This window comes from Dufourea novaeangliae, unplaced genomic scaffold, assembly GCF_001272555.1.
Source record: "Dufourea novaeangliae isolate 0120121106 unplaced genomic scaffold, ASM127255v1 scaffold168, whole genome shotgun sequence".
Lineage (NCBI taxonomy): Eukaryota > Metazoa > Arthropoda > Insecta > Hymenoptera > Halictidae > Dufourea > Dufourea novaeangliae.
The window spans coordinates 1,614,273-1,632,576 of NW_015374062.1; the positions used below are offsets into that span (position 1 = coordinate 1,614,273).

General features: G+C 36.1%; 1 protein-coding gene across 1 annotated transcript in view; it reads left to right on the plus strand.

The window, feature by feature from the left end:
- Positions 1–18,304, plus strand: part of LOC107190164 (basement membrane-specific heparan sulfate proteoglycan core protein-like) — a 117,905-nt gene that overhangs the window by 67,967 nt on the left and 31,634 nt on the right. The window contains exons 2-5 of the mRNA XM_015578917.1: positions 4,920–5,089; positions 9,624–9,834; positions 10,297–10,408; positions 11,568–11,746. Coding sequence (XP_015434403.1) covers positions 4,920–5,089; positions 9,624–9,834; positions 10,297–10,408; positions 11,568–11,746 — 672 coding nt within the window. The remainder of the gene's footprint in view (positions 1–4,919; positions 5,090–9,623; positions 9,835–10,296; positions 10,409–11,567; positions 11,747–18,304) is intronic.

Sequence of the window (18,304 nt, forward strand, 5' to 3'; positions counted from 1 at the left end):
GGATAACCAAGCCTTCCAGCTCTCCAATGGCAGCCCCGAGCCCCACGTTTCACATCCTGAACCATCACCTCCGGCGGGACCATGTTCTCCCTGGCGAAGTACGCGGAGGTCATCATAGACCTCCGCGGATTCTTGCGCCTGGATTTGAAATGGCATAACTCCCGCCAGAGTAGTTGTCGCCTCGAATGAAATCCTGCCGTACCCTCTGATGACCCTAATCGCCGCCACCCATTTCATCCGTCGCAGCAGGATGAGCCGTATAGAGTCATCGATCAAACCACCTCCATGATACAGGCAGCGTATCCTATTCCCAGGTCCCCTTGGGTTCCGAAGCAGTCGGCTTAAAACGGCCGCCGGCCTCTCGAACCCACGGGGCCAGACTGTCCAAGAGGTAGTTAAAATTCATCAATGCTGCTCCTTGCTCCGCTATATCGATTGCAACTCTTCTGGAATGTACAACTGTCTTGTTTGTTCTGTAATCTTCATCCAGGGATGCGGGTCAAATTTTGTACGGTAGATTCAATTAATTTAATCGCCATATCTTGCAGTAATCTATCTCCATGTTGCAGTCGGTTTTTATATAATTCTGTGTATATTTCCTTTTTCAAAATTCTGCAAATCACCATCAAGGCGAACGCTGCAGCAGCAGTAGCATTAGATGAAGATGCCATCTCCTTATATCCGATTATCAGAATTATTTTAGATAAATTATATTAGTTCGCAGCTGTGACGCAAGGTTATACGCGGAAAAAGGATCTTGAAGAAAGCGCAGAGTGCAATATTTTCAGTATGTACTAACTTTCAGAGCGAACAACCTGTGATGTCGAGGACATGAACCACTTGGATTTCAGCAAGAGGTTTCGCGTTTCGTTCTCACTTACCAAGAGTGCAAGGAGATACTTCGACCATGTTTTCGGACCTTTTTCGCTGCAGTTGCTTCATGAACGAACCCGCTGAAACATTACGTAACAGGGGAAATCGATTCAGTAATTGGGTCAGTGAAGCGAACGTTCTTTTTTCTTATTGCTGTGTATAGTATCTAAGTACTATCTTATTATGAATCGGCTTTTACATAGATACTAAGTAGGAGCATTTTTTACGTTATCAGTAAGTTTAATCATATATTTGAACCTTCTTAGCTTAAGTAATCTTGAATTACCTTGCAAGACTCTCATTTATAGATCAATGAACTTTAGGGATATACATTTGGCTTAGAAGAATATGTAGGTCCATTTAAAAAAAAAACAAGGGTCACCTGGGAATTTTGGTAGCTCCACCACCTGAAAAAAACATTTCGCGTCATAAGATTTTTAAGACGAAACAGTATAAGCTTCACACAAACGCCCTGTCCAATAGCATTAATTTGAGTAACAAACGGCACGACAATAATGGGACACCCTGTATGTGACTACTTCAACATTTAGTCTTTATTTCCTTGTATATTTAAAATTCGCTGTGATCACTATCAAACCATTTACAGATATAATAAGATAACACTACGTAACTCATCCAAATTATAAAATTTCCTTTAATGTACACTAACGTCTCTTAAGATACACATATATGTACAAATAATAAAACAATCAACTTCCAGCGATTCGAATTTTAACTCGAAGACTCAGAAAATTCTCGAAATAATTTAATTAATTAACTAGGCGTATATTCTCAGGGGGGATATTTTTCTTAAAATTAATACCTTAAGAGGTACATAGGTTATCAAAGTGCATCATTAAAGCGCATAAGATATCGAACAGCCACCGAAATTCCGGGTAACGTCATGACCTAGTTCCTTTTGTGGAAATATATGTATACGTCCCGTCTACTGAGGCAAAAACCAGCTGACTCTTCACCAGTTCTCACCACTAACCACCGCTTAGGTGCCAAGTTTGGGATAGGTTAGCAGGGGTATGTAACCGGTATGTAAACGAGGATTTCGGTTATGGAAGCAATGGAAATACAGTAAAATATTCAAAATTATATTTCGTTTGGACAGACAATAAACAGAATTCTTCCGTTATGTATAATTACCATGCAAATAATTACCATGATATTTATTTTTAGTACATGGAAAGTATCTACAGGGTTATCATATACAGGCAGTCGAAAATGTTTTTACCTGGTTTCAAGAGAGTTTTAACGTAATTATAGCAAATTTTTTATCCACTCTTTTTTTTCATAATTTTTCATGGTCACCTTCAATTTTTTGCAAATACACCCATAATTTTTTTACGCCTATCTGTCACAGGGTTTCAAGACAAATTCGTTAAGTATCATAACATAACATGTGTTACTTTTTTTTTCATCTGGGTTGAGAAAAAATTAAAGGAATATTCGAACTGTAATATTACAAAGAGTATCGTATGCTACGCCATTGTACGCGTTTCGATGTTGAGCTCTTACTTACTATTTGGAAACATTTCGTTCTGTACATTGGAACACATCTAATGATATCTACTGATCGCGATTCGTGGTTCACGCTGTATATACACTCTGGTTCATAAGTATTAGAAAATTACAAATTTCACTTACTTTCTATTATCTCATTGCAACTGTAGTATAGCATATCGAATAGGTCTGAGATACAGTAAAGGCTCGTCGTCAGACTTCTAATCGCGTATAAAAGACTTTACCTTCATAATCGTATCACGCAAAGGAAAATTTTCAATTACGATTTCTTAGCACCGACAAGTAACTCTACCGACCTTTACAGGATTAAAGTGTTTACGAGGAATGTACTTCTAAATTATGAGGTCGTAACGCTGAAAGCTTATGAAATTCCCGACTTCACTGGAGTGTGCAAAGAATCCCTTCGAGGCATTAAAAACCATTCCCCTGATTCAATGGAAACATCATTAGGCTGAAGTAAAGTTGTTAGAGTCACGGTGACTTGAGAAGTCGAGTGCAAAGGCAGAAAGTATTGCTGTTTGCACTGCGACCGTTGTATATTTCTCTTTGTAGCTGTAAGCCGGGATGCAGTTTCCCTCCACTGATTCTAAAAGAAATGTCTAATGGTTTTGCCTAATTACTTTCCATGTACGACTTGTCTCTACTCCTTAGGCTCATTATACGTGGGTACAATAGAATAAAGAACACTACCTACTAATTGTACGTTTCATACGTCTTGTTTATGTTCTTCTTATGTTTTCACGGGATACTTTCAATCATTTCCGTATATGTAGTTTAACTGGCTGAATACCAGACGAATATCCTATATCTCGTTCGTAGTGTCGAATTTAATACAGTACTTAACGCTGCAATTATCCACATTAAATATGTACTAACTTAAATTGTCCAGTGTATTAATGTGTATTACATATGTATATAAAATAAATGTAATATGTGTGCATAATAAACTAGTGGTCAATATAAATTTCGACAAATGCAGTTGAATAATTTCAGTAACTGTGAAATAAGCAATCAGAAATCCCTTATTTTGACAGGTTTGGTAATTTTAGTATTACAACCAAATATTATGTACAATTATTGAGTTGTGGTATTGAAATTTTCTCATGTCTGTGCTTTCAAGGAAAATACTTAAACATAAGAATAGACCTTTCATCCAATGTATTTCTTCCGTCCACTTTTCTGGGGTAACGTTGCCCCTGTTGTCCAATTGCAAAAAAAATGTTAAAGGATTATTTTCGTATGAAATGCATTCTAAGGGGTGAGAGCAAAGAAATACGAAGAAAAAAAATGTTGGGACGTTTAAGCAAGGTCTACCCTATTGATGTACACGAAATTAATTATTTTGAGAATTGATATATTTTCGTTTAATATATTTCGCAGAGTTCACGTAGCGGAAATCTGCTTTTTGACCTTGTATCATCGATAATAATAATCGATAAATTATTATGTCATGATTTTCCTTTGCCTATATTTTGTATCGGTTGAATTTCACAAAGGCGAATGAATTAATTACTAATTAACAATCAATATCGCGGTACACACAGCGCGAGCGACAAAAACGTGAAAATAAAGTTGATTGAAAGGTAACAAGTTTTCATTCATTTACACAAAGATTTTGCAACAACGTGAATAAATATTAAAGAAAAGTATTTAGAAGTTCTCAGAAGAAAATAATGAAAGTTCATTCGTGTTTGCTTAAATGCCAATAACTCAATGCAATACAAGCATACCTACATACCAGCACAGAACTATCGATGCAAACTGTCGAATTGGACGGATTGCGGGTAACATTGATGTTTTTGTGTAAACATTTGCGATTGCCAAGGCTATTGTCTGTCCGCCCGATCTTCACTGTTTACGCTCACGGCCACTGGCTTAGCGATCTATAAAAAATCTCACAATAGGGTTCGCCGAAAGTGAAAAAATTTATTGTCTGAAATATAACTTGCAGTTATAAAAATAATATTGTATATAAAAGTACAATAACTGTCATTATATGTTTTAGTACCAGAGAACTGACAGTTCTATTATCCAAATACTTTTGTCTCTGTATTAGTTCAAATACGGGCATGCTATTGTAGTAATATTCCTTCTTAAACTTCTATCTCAATGACAATTTGTATTTCCATCAGAATAAGGGTTTCGTGACTTATGAATAGACTACGGATTTTATGCATTATAGTAGGGGTCTGTAAAATACAAAACTTTCATCAGATCCAATCAGTTTTCTAGTTTATTCCGAACCTAATATGATACTTAAGAAAAGATAGAAATTCCTACATTTGCTCTTCTCTGTATAAATTAATTTAGAAAATATCATTTTGCATAATAATCCGCAGTCTACTTATGAACGACAGTGTACACATCCAATGGGAGGGTCCAGCTACCACATTTCATACTCACTTCGAAATTCAAATCAATTGTACAGTAGAATTAAGCAACAGAAATAACCACGATACCACCTCACTTTACTTATCTGGGATCGTCTTAACAATGTTTATTGGTTTTGGCAGAGTGTGCGGTGAAGAACGGCGGAGCGGTGGTGGAGCACCATCAGTCTTCGTACTGGGAGCAACCCTTTAGCCAGCCATACTTCGACAACACGACGAGGAGGGATACCACGACGACCGTCGGGCAGACCGCTCACCTGCACTGCAGGGTGCGCAATCTTGGCGATCGTGCTGTAAGTTTCGAATTTCATTATTACCTTGACCCCCGTGTAATAAGAACGAGAAAACGCCCTGGGACGTCGTGTGTTTCACGGATGAGTAGCCGTCTGATGAAACCTACTACGCTTTTCACTCCGACTTCTCCCATCGTTCCAACGACCGAGGGATTTCCCAGCACTTTTTGCCGCGATTCCTGGATCTGATTTTAACCCTCCCATGGACACGACGATAGGGAGTAACTTTTTGCGCCTGGGAACGACGCCCGAAAAGAGTGAAAGCCGTTAAGACGGCGTTTAATTTTTGACACATTGAACAAAGTGAATCTTAGATCGTTTTCGTGACTTTTTGAAGAGTCTTGAGGAGCGCATTAAAATGAAGATAAAGAGGAAACGAATTTTATTCGTTTAACAGCTGCACGAGAATTTAGGCAACGGTGTTTCGTTATAACAAAGCGTTTCGTTTTTCATTTTTATAAGGAGTAATAAATAATACTTCAAGAGACCTGCGGATGAATTATTCTTCAAAAAGCATATCATAACGTACAAAGGGATGTTCACGCTTCCCGTACTCTAGCAGACTTCCATTGATGTAAACTAAAAATATTAATGTTTATATACCTATTGTATTGTTGTCCCCATATGTTTAAGTATTCTACTAAAATCTGTTCAAATAATGATTCCCACGAATCAAAAGAAGTGACATTTTTCATGAATTTTTTAAAAAAAGGCTAACGAGTTAATAGTACCTCATAGAGTAATCAAACAAGTTTTCGCAATGCCTTCAAACCGTTTGATAAAGAAGGAAACCGTTCTATGACGTGTTCCCTGTGTAATAAATGTCGATGCGGGTCGATCTCTGAAAATTCATAAAACGGATATCGACGAACAGGTATCAGCGAGCATCTTAATGAAAAGTACTTTCACGGACAAGTGCACCAGTCGTCGTCAAATAGTGACACTACTCGTTATTGGCGTTACTCATGCATAACCGCACGACACACAGGAACCCGTCGGAATCCAATCACCGATCGTAATCGGCGATAAATCAGATTTCTCTCCACCTCGTCCCCACTACCGCCAGTGTGCCGCGTGCACCGCTCTCTATCTGCGCCGGCCCAGGCGTTTATATTCGCGGTGTAAAATCAATGTGGCAACAGTCGGTGCATTGTCGTTGCGTGCGACAGCTTCATGCCATTCGTTGTTTCAAGCGGCATTGAAACGAAACAAAAAAAAAAATACATTTTTCCACGGCTCTTTTTATTCATTTATTCATTATTCACTATATTGGTCTATAATCTTCGTTCTACCGAACGTAGATCGTGTAAACTGCGAAATGTTACGTAAATTCATCTTTTTATTGACTTCATTGCAAAGCAAACTATGACGAGAATTCATTTATTAATTAATTACTCACTCTATCTATATCTATGTACAGGCTCCTTTCGATTATCGTCTGTCTTGTTCTACATGATTATTGTCCAGGCGTTGTAGGGGCTGTGGAAACTGTCAAGTGCATACTTTGTTGCTCTTCTGTTTTTATTGTCGAGGCTCGGGCTTCAGGCAAAAAACGAAATTACGAGGGTTTGATGCATTTCTTTCTACAAGATTATTGTTCCGGTGCGGACCTAAGTTCTGGACAATAATCGAGAGGAGTCTGTATACTAATGATTCTGTTAAAAATATTGTTTTTATGCGTCGTATGTTTAGTATATTTTGTTTAATTTTAACAAGATTGTTTGATTACTCATAGGGGAACAATCTGTTCTATTCAAACGTGTGTGATGTATGGACTTCTAAGTCAGAACCGTACTGACCTAAATTTGGGCAACGGACTGAACGCATTAATTATACGGGATAAACCCATTAATGTGTACGGACAAAGGTACTGGAATTAAAATTTAAAAATTGTATTGTTGTACAGGAAGACCTGTACAATTCACCCGAACATTACCGAAATTACAATGGACATTGAAAGTATTCATTATAAATAGACCGTGGATGTTTATGTAAGTATACATTTTCATAAATTAATTTATTTAAATATTAATTTATATAAATAAGGATTTTATTAGCTTTCAGATAATATAGATATCTCATTAAAATTTATTAAATATTTTAATGATTCCAGCAATCGTGTATGCTTTAAATACATAAAATTTGAAATTTACTGAGAAATTTAATTGTGTGCATCAATGGAAGCATTGCTCGATGACCTTTATATTTTTGTGACGAAATCTCGAAACTGGCAAACAAACCTCGGCTGTTATATTGCGTCAAAAAATGGTAGGCCTAATTGGTTATAAATGGTAATAGACAAAGTAAAGCTAAGAATAACTATAGAAAATGAGACTGAAACTTCTGTATTAAAAAAATAGGGTCTAGGGTACATAGGTATCTAGTATACTGAATTAATTACTTCCACATCTTTATATCCTTAGGTGGTTGTATCAATTCCGTTTTACTGTACTAATCAAGGTTACACTGTACCATTTAAGGGTTTCCAAACATTAGAATGTTATCATAATTTTTTAAGCAATACGAAGTTCCCTTTTACAAACACTGAAAAAGGACAACATTTTTCTAATGGTAGGGAAACGGACTACGATACTATTCGAATCGTTATTATAACATTGAAACAACACTGGGATGTCTACTCTCCCGTCGTAGAATGCAGATCGTCGGCTATATTTTTCAACTTTCCGTTGCCCTTCCATTGGAATACAATTCATCCTCTTGCATATTCGCTTTTTTTCAAACTGGTGTTAGATAGATATTTCCATATTTGTCAAACATTCTCGATATTTTTTATCTATCAGAAAACAACGGTTTCAAACCGCTGACTCGGGAAGCAATAAGGCCATAAATCCTCACAAAAATCGGACGCTCGTGCTAATGCTGGCGTAGTCGCGAGAAACGACTAGTGTTAATATTTTCTCAGAAATAGAGTGAATTCTGTACTGATCGCAAGTTTTCATTTACCCTCAATGTTAAATATTAATACTAGTATAATAGTGTCCCACTTCGACTCATAGAACACGAATAATATGCATGCATAGTGAATCTATTTCAGAATTTTTCATTAACAGAATGCATATAGGTAATAGGCGACACGTTTTACCAGCGAACCAAATTCCCGAGATAGTAAAAACGTTTCAGCCACAACAATAGACAAGATCCATACAGTGTCTCTAATTGGTACTTAGTAAACGAACACCTCTTGCCACAATTAATTCTCCGCCGAGACGTTTCGGGACATCAATTCTCCGTTCTCAACATCGTTCAGCCCGGAGAATAAACGCTTCACCGATAAACCATCCATTTCCCAAGGTTCCCGCGTGCTCCTGTTCTAATTATATCTGACTGAAAGTTAAATTGAACCGTGAAGTTTTTTGCGGGCGAAAAATTACAGGCTCAACATTCGGGCCTGGATAATTGAGTTCGATAGAGGCGGCCAGTCGCGGCCACGGACCAAGATTACTGCGGATCAGTTAAATGTTTTCACGTCGAGGGCTTTGTCGAAATTTCTTTTTCTTTGTTCCCTGAAAAGAAATACAATTTATCCGTGATTGAATGTAATGTGAAATTCGGCGGACAAAGCGCGTCGAATAGAGGGTAGATTTTCTCGATAATTCCACGTTGGGGTTTACCAAAGCGTAGAAACATAAATTTCAGTTCCGTCCCGCTTTATCCAATAAATACTGAATTCGTTTTTTTTTTCTAGATTTACTCGAGCGTAACAGTGAAAGGTTATGAGGATTTATTCTCGTTCGTGTGTGTGTTCTCCTCTTAGGTACGGAACTTTGGGACTTTCAATTTCTGGACTTAACAACTTCTACGTTGACATTTTAATCCTTTTAATCTTACGGATAAAATTTAATCTCATTAACCAACAATAGTTATTATCACTTTTACTACTATTACGTACGTTAATTGACAAAGTTAACCGAATTTGACAATTAAAATTAGTTAATATCTTCTGTATTTAGTTCCTTTAAGTATTACCTTCATTCAAAAATATTTGATGATACATTCTCCACCTGTATGGCTATCAAAAACTAAATTAAGCGTGCTACTTAAATGCCATTGACGATTAACAATCGAAAATTAAGTTTTAATTTCAATTAAATCCGATGGAATTTATATTTGAATACAATTGAGTTCGACTGAATTCCACAAATTAATTTTACCATCAGTAGTATTGTTCAAATTTTGTGATAGTTTAATGATTATAAAATAGATTTGATTCTGTAAAGACATATTTCTGTATATCAATAGTATAGCATCGTTAATTTTATAAAAATATTTATCTCCTGACATCCGATTTTTTAAAATACTATGTAATAAATCTATTTTAATAACTGGATTATACTCTACAATTTTATAAACTTGTATGAAAAACTTGATACAACATAGATATTTGAATAAAAACACTGATTATTCAATGATTATATGTTATATCGAACATAGATCACGTAAAATTCGTTGTATATTTCTACGTAACATCAGTTTTGTGTGCATTCAATTAAAAACTGTTCTGGTCTGTTTACAGGTTTCGTGGATTCGGAAACGAGATTTGCACATCCTCACCGTAGGAATCTTAACGTACACGAACGACCAGCGTTTCCAGTCGCTGCACAGTGACGGAAGTGACGAATGGACCTTGAAGATTACTTCCCCACAGGTCCGAGACAGTGGAATATACGAGTGCCAGGTCTCAACTGAACCGAAAATTAGCCAGGCTTTCAACTTGAGCGTCGTAGGTCAGTAAACATAAGTAACACGAACATGTACATGGTTATGTTAATTACTAGACTGCGGTAATTCTTATTATTTTTTTTTATATGTAATCTTATATGTCATCTTAGTGTTAATGTTATAGCCACTCTGGTGGGCCTTCATTTGAGTGTAGTTTTGTCTCGCAGGACAGAAATTCCGGAAAATACATGTTTAACTTGTTAGTGAGCCTACATATAAAGTTTCGTGTCAGAAAAGTGATTGTTCTATTATCCGAAAATTCCATTATCCAAACACTTATGTCCCTCTACTAGTTCGAATACGAGAGGCTTTACTGTAACAAAATCAACGCATATTTTTGAGAACGGTTCATTAAATTTCCCGACTGATGACAAAATCACCGTTGAGTACACCCACAAGAGCACTTATGGCATCCGCATTCATTTGAGAAACGTATTGATCTAATGTCAGGTCCATTATGCTTGCAGTGTCGAAGGCAAAGATCAACGGCAATTCAGAGCTGCACATCAAAAGCGGAAGCGACATCAATCTAACCTGCGTCGTACTGCAGACACCTGAGCCACCGTCCTTCATTTACTGGTGAGTTTAATTGGACTTTCCCGAATTCAATTTGCGTTCAGACATAAATGCCGAATTCGCACGCTTACAGCGCGATACGAACGAACTTTACCAATGAAGTCCTCTATGAATCATCGAGACGGTTCTCGGTGGCTCTCAATTACAGACCGAAGTGAACGTGTAACACGATGCTGATAGGCAGATGGAAAATCGGAATTGCTTTTCTTTCTCTACGGCCTCGGGCACGCACTAATTGAACGCTTCGATGATTAAACGGCGTACGGTTCGTTATTTCCTAGGAAATTCTGGACCAAAAAAGATTAGCACTGGCCACGGGGATAAAAGGAAGAAATTTCAGTGTTTGGATAAGTTCTTTCAATTAGTACTTGTTTAATTATAAATGTCGGTACGTGTTTGGAATTGATAATACTGGATCTGCCGATAATACATGATTAAGTCAGTTCTCTGAATTTGTTTCATATGTAGGAATTAATAGTCTTTACGATTTTGGAAAGAGATTTGGAAAAATATTTCAAACGTGAAACTGAAATTGGACACCGAATAGGTAACAGAATTATATAAAATTACACTTTCTGTTAGAAGAAAGTAAGAAGATGTATATTCAATTCAGGATATTTTCATTTCCTGTTAAGAGATATATTTTACTAATAGTATATTTAAAATTCTACTATCACTTTCGTCTATCTATTAATTCCGATATTCGAGGTTCTGATGCAGAGGTAGGCAAGTTCTTCGATAATAAGAGCCATACTGAATTCTGAAGCCAATGAATTCTGTTTCCGCCGCATATGTCTATTAGTTTATTAAATACTTGATGTCCAATGCTGAGTAACCATCGAACACTCATCAAGGATTTACTGTAATACTTTTAATACATTTTTAAATGTTCAAGAGCCACAGAAATGAAATAATCTAATATTGGTACTATACTACTATGGATTATTAATATAAAAGTTTCGGTAGAATAGTAATGAAATCCAATATTATCTCGTGAACTGCACAGAGTATGTAAGAAATGTATTCGTTCTTGGTCTATGATCGTGTAACATGCAATTTTGTGACTGCTCAATGTCATGAAGAATATAAAATAATCTACGTTATCGTTTAATATAATTTTCTCACTTATTACTTTCGTTAACATTGAAATGTGTTCTTCCAGGTATAAAGGTGACCACGTGATAAATTACAGCCAAAGGGGAGGCATCAGCGTAGTCACTGAAAAACAAACGCGAACATCGCGCCTCTTGATCTCCAGAGCGTTACCTGCTGATTCTGGAAATTACACATGTGCCCCATCTTCGGCCGAGTCAGCCAGTGTCCTAGTCCACGTACTCAATGGTGGGTGAGTTAGAATAATAAATGTTTGGGACAGAAACCATTTCAAAATAAGTTTTCAGAAAACCTTTTCATTTCTTCCGTAGATTGATTTAGTAACATCTGTTTCTGTCGCGCGTGAATATGAATAAAATACCATTGATGAAAATCATACAATATTACAATATTCTTAAATATAACATAATGTCTCTGTTATATTTTTTATTTTCAGGATATGTGTATCAGGTATAAAGGAAAATATAATAATCAATTAACAAACAAGAAATATGAAAACACTGTAACTACCTTGTTTTGTTACATGATTATTATACCTTATTTTTGATTATATTTTACTATTATATTAACTACTTTATTTACCTGAAGGAATAATACGACGAAAATAATATTCAGGGGGAAAGTGATTCCGTACAAATTGAATAACGTACGATCTCTCTAATTTTAAGTTTCCAACTCACTGAAATTCACAGTGCAGGTTCAAAATGGTGCCCATCACCTGCAGTGTTCTTGTGTAGACGGTATACAAAAATTTCAGTATAAGTCAAACAGACAAGTGATGATTGCGTTGTGTCAAGTAAAGCAATTCCATTAGCCCAAAGTATTTATTAACACAATAGAAATTGGATTACCACATCAGCAATTTATGGAGCATTTATAAAATTAATTGAAAATTCGGTTATTGGAACATCGATTTACGAGAAATGTTACTATCTGAACAGTGTGTGTCACGAATATTTCGGAAAATCAACGATTTACGGTACTGACAATGTTATTGACCATATAACGTCCCCTATAAGATGTCCTAATATTTCAATTTTATTATTGAAGAAATGAAGACGTTTACATGAAATTGTCATAAATTATTGCGCCGAGCGAACTATGTATTTCGACGGAAAAGTTGCGAAACGGAGTCTCGGAAAGTGTAAAGGCAGGGGCTTTACGAACATCGTAAATCCGGGAAATGACAAAGGTAGTAGGTCGGGGAGCAGATAAACTAAACGGTGAAGGTCATAAAAGGGGGAAGCAGAATGCAGGGCGTCGGTGTCATCAGCTTTTGGCGTCATGCGCGTTGCACAGGAGGCAATAAACTCGATACCATTGCCGTATGTCGGCTAAAATGAGAAAGTTGGAATGGAAGGGTGGCTTCCTTATTTCCCTAAAACAGTCATGTAAACAGACATATTCCAATACTAGAGGGAAACCTTAATATTTGTAATGCGATGTAATATTTGTGATAGTTGTAATAAATGTAAGGAAACAAGTTATTAACCGAAACTTATCTCTTTCAAGTGGACAATATACATATAACTATAACAAACATTTCGAAAGTACGGTTTAAACGTAAAGAGACAGGTGTCGGGGAAATAATTCCTTCGGATCCATCTGTCACGTTATTCGAGCTGTCAAAAGCCTTGAATATAACAGTCAAGATGTAACCTCATGCAAATTCCTCCAGGTGCTCTTGGAACAGCCTATGGTCGGGAATATACGTTGTTTCTCGTCCTTACTGTGCCAACCTGAAGAATGAATACTGAAACACGCAAACGTATGAGATACGCGCATCAGCCACCCCTATTCCGAGAGGATTGCGTGGGGCAGTGCAAAGGTGTAATATCTTTCCATGCTTTTCAGTTTCGCTTTCGACCTCCTTCCACTACAACGACGCGATTAATGGCGATAAATAATGCGCATATCACGTGCGCCCTCATTTGAAGAATTCCCCGTTGTGTACAGGATGATTCTGAATGTGTTCGAAAATGAACTACGAATATTTACAAATATCCGATTTTAGATATGATATAGAAATCTGATGCAGATATACAGGGTCTGTTAGATAAAGTATTACAAGTTGTTTCCTTCGAAACTTCTGCAGATATCCACTTGAAATTTTTTTTATGACAATGATGTCAAATTTATTTTGCGTTACTAACAATCAAAATTCGAAAAATCCAGGCTTTGCCGACTTAGTAGTGTGAACCAGCTATTAGTCAGAACCATTGCGTGCTAATAATCAAGATTTTTTGTGGGTCAATTACCCGCGATACGTCAACAAATCGTTTTCACTATGGTTTATCGTGAGACATATTATATAAACGAGCGTGTAGTGTTTGACGCGATAACACGTAGAAATAATGAGCCCGGAAGTGTTCTTTACACTAACATAGTATCTTTCATATTTATATAAAATTTCAACGCAAAGAATGCATTTTTACTTTAAAAATCATTAATCATCCATTATATAATACTACCACCTTCTGATTTCTCTTTATTCAATTATAAATTATTTACTATTTCAAACCTGTCGTTTGTTAACTTTCATATTTCTTTTACTGCACGTCGCCAAAGGTTTGTTTCTTAAAAATAAGGTTGCATTACTCATCAGTTTTTCATTTAAATCGATCCCTTCAAACCCGTTGATGATATCGAAAAATATTTTAGATAAAAGTGAAATGGTTTCGAAGGGGCCATCATTTTGTTGCAGGTACATTTACCATTTAAATAATACAGTAAAAATGTATCAAATTCGAATGTAATCGTGATATCGTACACATAAACGTTGAATCATAGCCGTTTTAGAAAACATTGTTCTCTTGAGATATGTCGTAATGGCCGCGAGCTATATCATGTATGGTACAAGAAGCTCGGCATGTAGATAGATCTATAGATCGCTAGACGAAGACGGGAATGGGTTGGAGGTACATAATGGCGTCCACGTAAGAACGTAATATCTCCCTTTGCATTTCAACTTCGACTCTCTCCAGGAAGACCTCCTATCGGAATAATACCTCGGATAATGTCGGAGAAGGGATTAAAACGCACAGTGGTGTGCAGACCGTACGATCACGGTAGCTCGCGAGTTGGAACTATCGTTACGAGTTTCCTAGCATTTCGCATCGTATAGGCACGTGTAACTGGTTTATACGGAATGCCTGCAATTTCATCACTTGCCTGTCAAAGTATTAACTGGTAATTTAGATTGGAATTATGTACTCTGCGTACTTGGATAGTTTGTTTTTAATATGCACCGTTGAGTAATTCAGAATTTTTTTCGCAAGTCTAGAACTTATTCTTGAAACTATGACACGTTTATGCTATGTACGTTATTGGTATTATTCGTTCTTTAATTATATTTTCGTGGAAAAAGTAATAGATGTATCTAAGTACAACAGCCTATCCAGTATACAAATTCATTGTTGAAGTGGTGAAACACACTTTATTTTCTTATTTTTCTTCTTCATCCGAAATTATTATTTATTAAATTTAATCTCGGTTTATTATTTTTCGACCTCAGTGTCCGCATTTACATAGAAGTAAAAATTACGAGCTTTCTGTTTATGATATGTATATATATTGTTAACAATGTTGTAACAAATAATATACAAAATTATAATTCTAAGGGTTAGAAATAAAAAAATTTTGCAATTTAATACGATTGTGTTATCTATATTTAGCGGGAGCCTGCAAATCTCTTATAATAATTTTTGCGTTATAAAGCGTAATTAAATTTAACATGCAAAATTTTCGTCTCATTTTATTGCAACGTGGCAGCCTTGGCACATGTAATACTTTAAAAAAGGGACACGGAACGAAAAATAAAAACAATTTTTATTCTGCATACATGCATTCTTCATGGGAATTACACCGCAGGTACACCGGCTACAACGAATTTATTCCGTATAACTTCACGCTTTCAATTTTTTTTTCCGCTGCACTTTTTTCATTACATGTGCAAGAATTATCACATCACGAGTTCCCGAGCTTTGCAGGGTCAGTGACAAATCAGGGGCGCCGTGTACTCGTATTTTGTGCCCGTTCAAGCAGTTTTCATGCAGAAAAATCATTTACCGTTCCGCGATCTGGTAAAGAGCAGTGTTACAACAACGATTTATTCAGCATGGAAAACATTGAATTTCGGTACAAGCGGAGCGGCAACCAGCCTGCAGAACGAGCGAACAATGTATTCCCGTGTCGTCGTTACTGCCACAAAATAATCTGCGTCGGTGAAAATTATTTTCGGGGAAAATCCTCCGGTCCCTCGTGTGAAGATGAAACACATGATTATTTTTACGACAACTATTGGTACGCTTAAAGTGACAGTCAATTGTTCAACACTTTATATAAAAACACGTAACGACAATTTCAGTAGCTTTTTTAACATTTTACCTGGGATAGACGTGTTAATAAATTGTCTGTGGGTTGACTATACAGGGTGGACCACTTAAATGAGTTCACCTAAATATTTCCGTTTCTTGTTGCAACAAAACATTGGCAGGACAACGTTCTCCTGTTTGAATTAACACACGTAACGATCGACAAAATTTCTTTTGAAGATCAATTTTTTTTTAAATTTCGAGGTTAACGATTCTTATAACAATTTAAGAAATTAAAATTTTACGCGGTAAGGGGCTAAGGGTGACTATGGTCACCCAATGTCGAACGTTTGCTATGTACCAAAGGTGACTATAATCATTTACCGCTAAGCCTTTCTTGTATCCCAAAGGTGACCATAGTCACCCGTCAGAATTCCATATTAATTAAGGATCTACATTAATTTAATTAACCTAATTAATTACACGCGTTAATTATGCAGATGTCATACTGTTTGTGGTAAAGTCTGGCGACTCAACTGCCCCATACAATGGCAGTATACTGGCATCCAATACTAGTGTCATTAAGCTACAGAAAATAACAAAGTTTCTCGTTGGAAATGATAAAATTGAGCAATTTTCGAAACGAAGTCACTGTGAAGGATCAAACCGATGATAGCGTACCTTAATTTAGCGTAAACTGTATTTTATCGAACCCGATGGAGTCGAATATAACCTCCGACGAAATAATACAAATGATCAGTAGCTACTAAATAATAATTCACCGTGAATAATTGAAACAATAGCACAAACCGATGAAGTGTATAATGAATTACTGGGAATTTCCTGAAAAATTTTAATGTGCATCTAGAACGCCTCTTGGATTCTCTAAAATTAAAAAATTCATTAGATCAAATTCTAAAATATTCGTATCATTAAAATTGCTCAATACTTAAGTAGTTAATTAATGTAGGTCCTGTTTATTCGTATTTAATATTTTATGATGTCAATGATAATAGTAATCATTGCTTTTGTAAATAATGAAGAATTGATGAAAAAATTGAAAAAATTCGTAAGTTTAGAGTTTTCGATTGTTTTTAAGTTATGTTACAATTACAATTCTAATTCTGGGCTCGGATTTTTCGAAGTTTAGACTTTTCAGGTCGAAATTCAATATGAGGGCAGAATACTCATGTGCATCTATTATTGTATAAACATACACGCTGACATGGAAATAATAACGTGCAATTTATCAACAGAATCGCAAGCCAGCCAGTAAATGTCGATACATCTGCACGAGCTCGGTCAACTTTACAACGATTTGAAACGATGCCAAATTTTTGCAGGAACTGGGAGGCGAACCACTATAAATTACTCGTGTCTCCCGTTTCGTGTGGATATCAATTATCAGCTACGTGTCCTGTTACACGTTAAAAATATTAACTGTTTCAACCTATCTGTAGTAACGGTTCAAGGGACTGGGACTACCACTTTGTAACGAGGAAATTTCTACATTTATCACCCTTTCTCGCATCATGATCTATGGTATCTGGATCATCTGCTCGATTGATACGCAGTGAACCATTCTATGCGATATACAGTAGACATTTTGAAATTATATTTCGAACCGTAAACTAATGATTGTTACTAATAAATCAGCATAGGAAAATGTTTACACAACATAATTTACCAGAACACAGTAATACTTAAAATATGTAAATTACGTATGTTTATACAAATTCAAATCTTTACGAATTATTTTAGAAAAATTCCATTGGGATGATATTTTTAGAAGCATTCAAAGACTTTCTTTCGGTGGCTTTAAGTCCCAACTGTTCTGCTGATCCATTACTTCCCGTTTAATATTCCAGTATCTACATTTTACACTTTCCAAAAGCTTCATGTAGTTTACATGAACCTGAACAATTTTTCAAAAAATGTGCATAGATCACGATAAGATGTACACAAACTCCGTGTCAGATTAAAATATTAATTTTTAACGTAAAACATTTTTTAATAACGAAAATAAATAAATATTTTATCTTACAGTTGAAATAACGACTGCTTTATTAGTATCTAAAAGCTCCTCAGAGTGTGAAAAAATAGTAACGAATTCAATAAGTTAATGATGTAACTATAAAATGTTGAGAAATGGCCGCATATCTCAGAAAACGTTGAAAATGCAAAGCAGAGAGCTGTCGGTGCCTTCCTGATGCCTGATTTATGCTCCTAATCACCAATAAATTCGTTTCCACGTTGCTGGAAAGTCAGAATTAATTTCCATACTTGTAGCAAAACATGAATCACGTTTATCAGAGTCCCCATATAGACCTCATAAACCACAATTTTATATACACCGGAAATTGTACTCCGCGAGTTCGGAAGCATCAAGATAGGAGGGAATAGCGAATTCCGTATCGTATCAGTAAACGTGACCTCTTAATACACCAGTATAAGAAAACTTTCACGACCAACC